Source organism: Lagopus leucura, unplaced genomic scaffold (genome assembly GCF_019238085.1).
Source record: "Lagopus leucura isolate 7727_CA_CO unplaced genomic scaffold, USGS_WTPT01 Super-Scaffold_100004, whole genome shotgun sequence".
Lineage (NCBI taxonomy): Eukaryota > Metazoa > Chordata > Aves > Galliformes > Phasianidae > Lagopus > Lagopus leucura.
This window is the reverse complement of record NW_024962264.1, coordinates 46,176,110-46,188,177: the sequence shown is the minus strand read 5'-3', so window position 1 is coordinate 46,188,177 and position 12,068 is coordinate 46,176,110. Positions and strand designations below refer to the sequence as shown.

General features: G+C 36.7%; 1 protein-coding gene across 2 annotated transcripts in view; it reads right to left on the bottom strand.

The window, feature by feature from the left end:
• Window positions 1-12,068, bottom strand: part of CORIN (corin, serine peptidase) — a 122,434-nt gene that overhangs the window by 30,043 nt on the left and 80,323 nt on the right. The window contains exons 10-11 of one of the 2 annotated variants that reach the window (XM_042870666.1): window positions 10,727-10,825; window positions 4,656-4,887 (exon numbers count right to left, since the gene is read on the bottom strand). In XM_042870666.1, the coding sequence (XP_042726600.1) occupies window positions 4,656-4,887; window positions 10,727-10,825 (331 nt within the window). The remainder of the gene's footprint in view (window positions 1-4,655; window positions 4,888-10,726; window positions 10,826-12,068) is intronic. The other variant, XM_042870667.1, reaches the window with a different exon arrangement.

Genomic DNA, 12,068 nt, shown 5'->3' with positions numbered 1-12,068 from the left:
TTTTCAGATGCACACAGTGAATACAGTGTAAGAACTGCAGGGATGAAATACTCTTACTCAGACATTTCTGGAAATGTGGTTCTAGAAAGACAACGTATTTAAACTCGCAAACAAAAGAGCAAATAACTCCTCAGGAAGTTCAATAACATCGAAGCACAAATCACCTTAGTCGTGTACTTTCATTCAGAGCAACAAAAGCTTCTAACACATCTAGAAAAAGACACGAGTGTAGACCTTCTGTTGCTTTTTTTTTTTCTTATCATAAAAAACAGGACTAATCACATAAACTTATTTCATTCCATCTATACTGATACCCCGTGTCTCAAATTAAACAACATCAAATGCCTCAAATTTACAAAGCAAAAGTGCCTCATTGGAAATTCTCCTGTTAGTTTAACAATCTTTTAAACATTTAATGACTCCTTTTGGCTGGAGTTGCTGCTGATGTGCTGTTCGGTACAACATTCTTGTATCTGCAGTATGCTGAATTCATCTTTGTCTCAACTATCTCTTTTTTAAGAGAGTTCAATAGTGTCAGTATTAACCGTATTGGTATAACCAGCTATGGTATCAGTTTCAAATGCTGCTTTTTACTTTGGTGGAATATTAACTATGCAATCTGCAATGAGAACCTCAACATTCTTTTCACTGCTCCCTCTAGCAGAAACATACCACATATTTGATAGATGACTTGCCTAAGCTTTTATTAAAAATGTTCCTACTATTATAATTTTATATACATACACATTTATAATTTTCTTTATCTGACCCATAGCTCTCCTGATAAGCTTTAAATCCATTGCTTGCTGGTTCAGCCCCCAAGAACCTGGTGAATTATTTCCTCATAATAGTTCCCTTTTACCTTTTTGAAGACAATAGTGTCTCTCCATTATTGTGTCTCCTCCCTAGACTCAGCAATGCATTCAACTGTACCTTTTAGATCGTATCTTCCACATCTGTAATTGCTTAGACTTTCTTCTACTGCTTCAAAGAAAGTTCTCCTTTGTTCCTATATTTTGAAAAATATTCAATCACAGGATCATCTCCATTTCTATTTTATTTTCAGTTTCCCTTGTGTCATTTTTAGCTTGCTTTGTATTGAAGTTGATTGAATTTTTCAGGTCTTTCTTCTTGGAACAGCACATCCTATCATGGAAAGCATTTTTTTCCTTTCATCATATTGCCTTTAACTTTTGACCGGTTTTTGTTGTTGTTGTTATTGTTTTGTTTTTATTTGTTTGGTTTTTCTTCTCCTGCAAGCTTGAAGAAATGGAGTGACCAAAACCTAGCATATAGGTCTATTTAGGAACAACGATCAATTAAAGGATCTTTTTTAATTCTTGAGAAAACAAGACATTAGCATTCTTCTCAAATTTCATTTTGTTGTGGGGATTATACGAAGGAGAGCCAATGTTTTTCTGCATCAGGTTATTCAACATTGATTTCAGCAGCTAGAATGAAGACATCAGTGCTGCACTATGTTGTAATTGCTGTGTATTTTATTTACCACATACTCTGCAGAGCAGAATACAAAGCGTCTAGCCTGTAATTCTAAAATGATGCTTTTAGTCTGTTAATAGCTTCTGAATACAGAGTACAGGCTGAATTCTATTAGCATGTCCACATGAAATGAGACAAAATGTACCAAAGAAAATAGTCATGTAACTGCAGCCTAGTTAATCAATGTCAATTCATTTATATCTAGTTTGATATGACATCATTTTTCTTTCCTTTAAGAGTCTTCTCAATATCAAAAATGCTGACTCACACCATTTTATTACCTCAAGTTTCCGAATTGCATAGATTATTTTATTCACTGATGACTAAAAACAAATGAAATAATAATACGTGATTATATTTTAAAAAAAAAAAAAAGAAAGAAAAAGATCTTGTTAGCTGAAATATCCAAACTGATTCTGTCATTCACATGTTCTCTGCATATTTCTGGACAAAACTGGCCTTTTTCAAGAGCTTGCCATTCAGTTGCCAGTCTGTGGTAAAAGAATTAAAATGTAGGTCATCTTCAAAGCAGTGCTTATCCCATGGCACATGGAAGCAGACTGAAATGCTTTTAGGGAAAAATGCCAATTGGTAATATTTTTATTTTTTAAATCCTTTCCACATTTCTTACTGAATTTCACATTTGGAGTATTGGAAAACTAAAGAAATTGACAACAGACTTAATTTTTTTCTTTCTAAACTCCTTAGTCAAAACTCATCTCAAAAAACCTGCAGTTGTGATACTGTCAACAAATCAACAACTGCATGAGTGGACAATGGAAGAACCACTGGTGTCATTTATCTGGATTTCAGCAAAGCCTTTAAAATGGCCCCTCACCACATCCTTCTCTCCAATTTGGACAGATATGGGTGGGCTGTTTGATGGACAAAAAACTGGTTACAAGATCTTACCCACAGAGTGGTGGTCAATGGCTAAATGTCCAGATGGAAATCAGTGATGAGTGGTATCACTCAGGGGTCATTACTGGGGTTGATTCTCTTTAATATCTTCAATGACATTGACAGTGGGATTAAGTGTCTGTTACAGTTGACACGTCCAAGGGATGAGATGCTATGCAGAGAGACCTACACAGGCTTGAGCAGTGGACCCAGGTAGATCTCATGAGGTTCCAACAAAGCCAACTGCAAAGTTTTGCATCTGGGTCACAGCAACCCCACACTATCAATAAAATCTGGGGGGCAAAAGGATTGAGCATAGTCCTGCTGAAAAGGGCTTGGGGCTATTGGTGGATGGCAACCTGGACATGAGCCAACAATCTGCTCTTGCCACTCAGAAAACCAACAATATCCTGGGCTGAATAAAAACAAGTGTGGCCAGCAGATTGAGGGAAGAGACTCTGCTCCTTTGCTCTGCACTGGTGAGACTACACCTGGAATAGTGCATCCAGATGTGGATTCCTCAGCACAGGAGAGATGTGAGAGCCACAAAAATTATCCAAGGGATGGAACACCTGTCCTCTGCGGATAGGCTATGTGAGCTGGAGCTGTTCAGCCTGGAGAAGAGAAGGCTCCTGGGAGACCCAAAAGTAGCCTTTCAGCATCTAATGCAGGACTATTAAGAGAAATAAGGGAACATATTCTTCAGCAGTCTGCTGTAATAGGGCAAGGGAAAACTGATTCAAACTAAAAGAAGGGAAATTTAGGTTTATTATAAGAAAAAAGATTTTTATGATACGGGTAGTGAAGCACTGGAACAGGTTGTCCAAAGATGTGGTGGATGCCCCATACCTGGAGACATTCAAAGTCATGTTGGACAGGGCTAAGCAAACTTATTTAGCTGTAGATGTCACTGTTCATTACAGGGAAGTTGGACAAGAGACCCTTTAAAGGTCCCTTCCAACTCAAATGATTCTATGATCAATCAAATTATTTTGATTTTTCTATCAGTGATAGAGTACACTTCACAAAGCAGTGAAATCACTCCATTCTAGAAGGAGAAAGAAATACAAGGCTAATTTTTTAAAAAATGTCATTATAGATATGTAGTGGCTATAAAAAAGATCTTTCAGTTCTAGGATTTGAGATGTTACATATTCAATATGATGTAAATGTGATGTTAGTCCTGCTTTGAGCAGGAAGTTGGGACTTCCAGAGGCCCTCTTCAAACTAAACTATTCTATGTTTTATATTAGTTTCTCTTCATGTTTCTGTTCAATGCTTTAAATTTGAAGACTACTGCTATTTTTCAACTAGATTGCAATACTTCCTAAAATCTGTTAGCTAGGTACGTAGCTGCTAAAGCCTATCATTTAATTTTAGTCTCTCTATATTAGAGTGAGTCCAGTGTTTTTTATACATCATAGTGATTTCTTTAAAAAATAAAGACTAAGTTTTTAAACACACAAACCTGAAACAGAGCTTGCACAAACCAGGTCTCTAACTTCACATTGTATGTAATATTAACACCTACCTGGTATGTCCCTAAGTGAGAATAAATCAGCATCTTAGTAAATTTCCCTGTGTCTCAATCTCAACTCATAACATGAAGATATATATCACTGGACAAATAAACGTTATTTATTTGTCAACAAATGCTACGTGGTAGGAATCCTTAGGAAATGTATTGCAATTTTCAGTGCGATTTCTTTCAATGCACTAAGTATTGATCCACATGGGCAGGGCAGACCAAGAAATGAGAGAAACAGAGCGTGAGAAGGAACAGATCTCTTTTGACATAACTCTTAAAGGTACAGTGATATTAATTGCTGAGGGTCGAAGAAAAGTTAATCTGACAATATATTTTATAAGTATCCTCTAATTCAGAAAGTTAATAATGCATTAAAGTCTTTATTGTTCTTATTAGTATTTGGCTCTGGCTCTCCATAGATAAAGTGTTATACAAATGCAAAGTAGTATTATAAGAAATTTCCAAATCTGATTAATTCATTCTGTTTAAATATCTATCATAATAATGCAATTCTAATCAAACTGAAGTGGGAAATTCTCCATAATAAATAGCCAATCTATACATTTTGACAATTAATAGAACTGCTGTTCCTCTCCTTGTTTTATATACTTCAGAAACTTCTTCCCTTGAAACTGCAAAACAAAATTTCTGGCATATACAATGAAGGCAGAAAATTTAATATGATAGACAATGGCAGTTAAGAAATAAATTAAGTATAGTACAGTACCTGCAAGGTGGGATCCGTTGATTTGTATGGGGGTCACATTTTGGTACTAAGATTGTACAGGCAAAAAACATTAGGTACTTGTAGCAGTTGGTCTGAACCAAGGCTGGGAAGAGAGAAGACTCCCAGCTGACAGAAGCTTCTTTCTGAGTCCTGTGCCCCAGGTAGTTTGGGTAGCTAGTATAGTTGTAAGGCAAGTTCATACAGAGTTCCAGAGTAATTGGTTCACACTGACCTTTCACAAAAATAAAACCATTTAAAAATTAAAATTAAGAAACATGTTTCAAGTTTAAGTGAATTATAGAAGAAATAACACTAACACATTTCCTACTGGTGTGCTACGCTACATGTCTCAAACTGACAAGGCAATTATCAACGATAATGATAGGATCATCGGGTACTTAAGCTTAGAAGTGACCAAAGGAGCTCTGTAGTCCAACCTCCTGATCAAAGCACGGTCAGCTCTGAGGATAGGTGAGGTTTCTCAGGCCTTTCTCCAGTCAGATCATGAAAATTTCTAGGGAAACAGACTATATATAAAATATCTCTGTATAGAAAACAGAATATTATTTCTCTTTGATTTTGCATTCCAAATCTTGCATTCCAAGATCTGCAACAGTCTTGGAATCTTCTGATATATGAAGGAGGAATGCGGACAAATTGCAGAAATACTGAATAAAAGGGTTTGAATGTGAATAATTTAATTCAAGTAAGATATAGTTAGCAATAATGGGAATGATAGACAAGGGCAAAATAAATGGCTAGCAGTCCATATGGTAACACAAACTACAGCTGTATATAGGAATAATCAATTTTCAGATGGGTTATTACATACTGAACTGTCTGAATAGCTGGGATTTAAAAGATTGAACAGATTTTGCATTTCTTCCCAAATTTGCAATACATTTTTTTTCAATTTTCCATCACAACAGAAAACTGTCCAGACAGTTGCTAACGTCAGTTGTCAGCACAATATGTGATCAGATTGCCTACGATTCAACAGTCAATTATTGAGCTAAACAGAGGAACTGGCCAGTATTTCTTGAACTGATATTTGCTATTATAACCTTCTTTAGTACTTACCTCTTCAATGTGAGGAATATGAAGCTCAGTTTGGATACAGCTTTTTCGCCCTACTAAACCCTTGCATACTGCCAAGATTTAACTGTTCATGTTGTCTCAAATCACTTAGTCCCAGCTTTGCAGTGTATAAGACTGTTTAAAGGCATCATTTGTCAAAAATTCTACCCATATGGAAGTCATTTCCTTTTCTTCACAACAAATTTTATAGCATCATAGAATATCCTGAGTAGGAAGGTACACGGCTGCACTCAGATCTATTCATTCTTCATGTTTCAATTTTTCTCCAGTAAACATGTTCTCTTGATGTTTACAGAATTTTACATACTCATCAGTTTTTCATTAACACAAAACTACATGCAGTGCTCCACGAGCTTATATAACATAATATTTTCAGGAGTAAAGGGTAGAAATATACAAACATTGCTGCTTCTTTTGTTATGCCTTACATTTATAGTGGCTTAGGTAAATTCAAGAATAAAATTTAACCCTATGAAATGCCCCTGTAGAACAGCTCTTCATGTGTGTTCATTGTCATTAGAAATTTTCACACTGCATTTAGAAAGATTCTATCAAATCATGTTCAAAAGTGTCATTATAGGTTTGAAAAAACTATCTTGAATCTTACACCCAATTCCCTATAGTCACCAGCCAAAGTAACAATCAGAACATGCATTCCATAGGAAAATCTGACTAAATTTAAGAACTCCAAATATTAGCCTTTCCTTCTGATGTCAATCCAGTTTCAGAGATCTTGCTGCTCCATTTATGTACAACTTAATGATTGGGGAACAAGGGATAAAATTCATTGCACATTTTTCTAACGTATTTATATCTATTTCTAATATCTCCATATTTTTATCATGAAACTGCACTACATACTATACAGGAATTAGTTCCAAACACAGTAGCATCATATATTATACTAGATATGAGGATGTGCTGTTCACGTGTAGTAAGTCTGAAACTCTCCCAACTACAATTTCAACAGAAGTGAGCAGAATATTTCACAGAATCACAGAACAGTTTAGGTTGGGAGAGAACTCTATAGGTCATCTGATTCAACCCCTACTTTGCCCAGGTGGCCAAGAGGGCAACAGCATCCTGGCCTGCATTAGAAATAGTGTGGCCAGCAGGAGCAGGGAGGTGATCATCCCTCTGTACTCATCACTGGTGAGGCTACACCTTGAGTATTGTGTTCAGTTTTGGGCCCCTCACTGCAAAAAAGACGTTGAGGCCCTGGAACTTGTCCAGAGAAGGGCAACAAACCTGGTGAGGCTCTGGAGCACAAGTCTTATGAGGAGCAGCTGAGGGAGCTGGGATTGTTTGGTTCGGAGAAGAGGAGGCTCAGAGGAGACCTTATTGCACTCTACAACTTCCTGAAGGGAGGTTGTGGTGAGGAGGGGTTTGGTCTCTTCTCCCACACAACGAACAGGACCTGAGAAAATGGCCACAAGTTGTACCAGAGGAGGTTTAGGTTAGACATAAGAACTTTTTCTCTCAGAGAGTGGTCAGGTAGTGAAATGAACTGCCCAGGAAGGTGGTGGAGTCGCTGTCCCTGGCAGTGTTCAAGAGACATCTGGATGAGGAGGTAAGAGATCTGGTTTATTAGCTTGTGGTAGCAAAGGTAATGGGAGGATGGTTAGGCTAGATGATCTTGCAGGTTGTTTCCAACCTTATGGTTCTATGATTCAAGGCAGGACCACCAAGAACTAGTTGCCAACAATCACATCTAATGGCTTTTGAAGATCATGGATGAAGACTGCACAGCCTCCCTGGGCAACCTGTTCCAGTGCTCAGTTAGAACTGAATCTCCTGACATTCAGGCAGGCTGTCCTGTGTTTCATCTGGTGCTCACACCACTGGAAACATCCCGAATCTACTTTATTTATGTGCACACATACATCTCTTCACATATTTGTTCTGTTAGCTGAAATACGCTGTAACCAGTTTACAAAGCCAGCCTAAACTGACCAGAGATTATCACATACTGAGAACATTCATCATATTCAATATTGCAAATGTGGCCTATGCTCATCCAGGAATTTTCCAACAAAAGACATATATAAGTTAGAAAATACTGCTTTGTCAAAAACGAAAAATTCCATCAGAATTTTTCCATGGCACTTCTCATCTCTTACCAAAGATGAGGTAACTCCAGTCTTACAGCAAAGCAACAGTAGTATGAAAAAAAGACCTTTGTACTTTCATATGTTGTACCAGAAAAATCTCTCCCAAATACACTAGCCGTTCTACTTTGTATAAACAGTTACATATTTACTGGACTGGATAGGAAAAAAGTCAAATGATCCAGAAGTCTAATTCAGATTATGAACTATTCTTGTTGAGATCTACAGACTACTGACCAAAATACGATGAGGAAATATTTCCACTAAAAGTGTTGTATTTCTCACTGACAGGTATATGTATTCCACAACATACTGTTTGCTGCTCAGTAAGCAAAGAATAATCTTCCACAAATTGTGAGACACGAAAGAGAAAATGACTGAAATAATTCAAATAAGATATTTGAGATTTCAATCAAGAAAATTTAAATTACCTTTTATTAAAAGGGTTGGTTTGCGGTTTTTTTTGTTTTTTGTTTTTTGTTTTTTTTTTTTTTTTTTTTTTAAACCGGCTTCTTATTAATTTTGTGCTATATGGGTACTTTCCTTCCCATTCAATAACATTTTCTAAGTACTTCTTAAAGTACTAGCAAATTTAAAAAAAAAAACAAAAAATCTACTGTTCCAGTAACCATGGAAGGCTTCCTCTCACATGGATAATTTGATTATGGATATAGATCAGAGGACAGGCCAGCAAAAGTGACGTCAAATTCCACAGTAGGAATATGCAACAAATCCCTCTAGAAGAAGAGGTGGTAAATGAATCCACCTTTAGAGAGCTAGAGGATGTCCTGTGGATGTAAACCCTGGTACTTGTGGGGGGTTTTAACTACGTCAGTATCAGCTTGAAGGACAATGGTTTGGTCTTAAAGGAAGACCTCCACAGAGCACAATAGAACATTCCAGAGTGTACCAAGGAAGAAATCAATCTTGGCTGAACATGGATTTCCAGACTGAGCTCAAACATTAAGAAAAAATATACAGAAGACAAAGGAGTGGATAGAACATTGAAGATAAATGAAGAGACATTTTCCAAGCATACAAGGATTGATCTCAAAGCTCAGCCAAATTTGAGACTACTGAGAAATGTAAAGAGTGAGAAGAATTCTTTTAAGTACATTGGCAGTAACGGGAAGGGTGGGAAAAATGGGGGTCTGCTGGTCAGTGGAGCAGAGAACTTAGTGATTAGAAGAATGGCGAAGGTATTCATCATCTTTTCTTAATTTTCACTGGCTAATTTCATTGAAAGACTGGTTTTTATCATCATCTTCAAAAGGTCATGGAAACCCTGGCCTCAGACTGGAAAATAAAGGCAAGAAACATAGCTGTCTTTAAGAATGGCAAGAAAGAGGATTCAGAGAATACAAGTCCAGTCAGGCTAGCCTCAGTGCAGAGGAAGGGTATGGAGCAAAATCCTTCTGGAAGATGGCTGCTCACAAGGAACTAAGTGTGACTTGGAACAGCCAGCACGAATTTACCACGGAAAAAAACATGCTTGATTATCCTGACTGCTATTCATGACAAGACAACTGTAATTTGCTTGTATTCAGCATTGGTGAGAGAATGTCTGGAGTATTATGTCTGATTTTTGGCTCCCTCATTTATGAAAGACATCAACATACTGGAATGAGGTCAGTGGTGTGCCACCAAGAAGATTAGAAACATATGTTAGAAACACACACTATACAGACAGAGGCTGCAAAAACAGGATCTGTTCAGCCATAAAAACAGAAGGCTAAGGGGAGATCTTGTTGCTGTTAACAGTTACCTAATGGAAAGTTGTAAAGCAAATGGACCCAGACTATTGGAAGTACAGGGACAAGATAACAGGTGAAAGACAGTTTGGAGCTCAACGAATTCCAGTTCTACATAAGGTAAAGAGGATAAAGAGGAGGATCAGGGAGTCCTAATGCTCAGACAGGTTGACAAGAAAGTTTCTGGAATTTTGGTCTATGGAGATACTAGAAATTCAGCTTCATGAGATCCTGGACAGCATTACCTATTTGGCACTACTTTGATCATGAGTTTGGGCAATTGTTCTTTCTGTGTCCATTTGAACACAACTTACTCTAATATCCTACATAATTTAATGCAGCAACATCATAGGCAGCATTATCCAAGCAAGCTAGCAGTACCAACCCATAACTTGGAATAGGTATTGCTCAGGCTTACAAACCAATTACAGGATATGCCCACACATTTACACATTCATATGTAAGTGAAGGCAAGATTACACTGCCCATGTGCTGAGGTGTCCTGAATTGAAGCTTTAATTTAAAAAAATCTTTCTTAATATAAAGTTCTGCCCTAGTTTAAAGGGCAAGTGAACAGTGGGTGTGAGGGGCTTGCATGGAGTTGTATGGTACAGGATATAGAAAGGAAGATACACGGTGTGGAATACCCTGATCCTCCACAAACATATTAGTCATAAGAATAACTAGATTAGCCAGATTTAATATCAAAATTCTTCCTTGAGAAAAGGGCTGAAACTTCTCAGACTACTAACAAAATATCATGCTTTCCTGTATTTTTAACATAAATCCTTATCTCACAATTTGTTGTTTTCTTTATGTAAGCAATGGGCTTGATTTGGCATTAGGAAAAGGTATTACTATGAACATTCATTAAGAACATATCAAAAATTCACAAAAGGCAAATATATGTCAATGTCAAATATTGAAGTATCTCTTGTACAAGGATTTATGATGAAACCTTTGTTTCAGCCTTGCCCTTTTCAACAGGTAATCATTACACACTGTGATGTTAGATAGTAAACAAAATTATTATTTACTGTGCCCTAGCCTGCATCTTTATTATATTCTAAAACACCCTAAAGCAGTGACAGTATGAAGCATGTGACCTACTTACTGCAGTTTGTCTGGCTGTTTCTCATCTCACAGAGAGAAGTTCCACACGGATCAGGACAGGAAGTACATCTCTGGTCTCCCTCCTGACAGAGGGTTTGACCTGAGAAAAATAGAAATTTACTATACTAAAGTTGTACCAAACTAATAAAGAAGACTGAAGCATTGTGATGTGAAAATACAGAGACTCATAACAACTTATTATTTTTTTTTACATAGTTGAATAAGTACCCTAAAGCACTGAAGTGCAGTAAGGAAGAATAAGGAAGATAAGTGTGCAAAACAATCCGAATGTCACTTTATCCCTGTCCTCAATATGATAACTTATATTCCCAAATCCTGACAGAGATGTATGGAGCTCCGAAAGCCATCCATCATGATCTTGCCTGCAGCAGAGCATGAAAGGTTATGTAAATTGGATTTCAAAGAGAACAATAGATACTAATTAAAAGAATGCTCTCAGGAAATTATTCTCCAGTGCCAGACAGTTGATCTTTCTCTCATTTCATGATTGTTTTGGTGGACAATAAAACTATCCTTAAAAAAAAAAAAAATGGCAGAGATGAAGCTTTGTTGCCCATCTTTGGTAATAAAAATAATTATAAAAAAAAAATCATACCCCAAAAGATGGATGCTACCACAACCAAAACCAGTACTTCTAAAAGTTTATGAACAAAATTCCTGGATAGTTAGCTTCTTTAACAAACTCTTGGCTTTCCGTCTGTCTCACAGTTTCTTTCCAAGCCATTAAATTCACTCTTCCAAATGAGTCTTGCAAAATTAGTAATTTATTACTCATGTACACATAGACTGAATAGTTTTGATTTTATCATTTCATCCTCCTTTGAATGGTTTACTGCAACAATTGCTTAGTGTTTCTACTGCATTCATCCCATGAACATTAGTCACTTATTACTTCCTTACACTGCGGATACAGAAGATGCTGAAGAAACCAGTATGCTATCCCAAAGAACTGATGCTGCAGTTATATTTTTCCTAATTCTGTGGGCTTACTTTCCTTCATAAATGGCTTATATCAAAATAATGCAAATACATTCTGCTGTAGCAATTGACTAGGAGAATTTGATTGCAAAATGGAACTTGAAAGGTAAGGAAAAATCTTCTTATTGCTACAGCTATCATGAATCTCCACATTAAAATTCATTTTAAAAGTTTGTTTCATCTCCTTATCCTATGATGGAAGTTTCTCAACAACTTAAAACTCCCTGTTCTACAATGTAGACTCTTCTGATCATAGCACAGCCAATAATGAATTTCTATAAACACATTACCCTGTGTTTTGAGGGAATCACAGAACCAGCTGTGAGTACATTCATATTAGATTT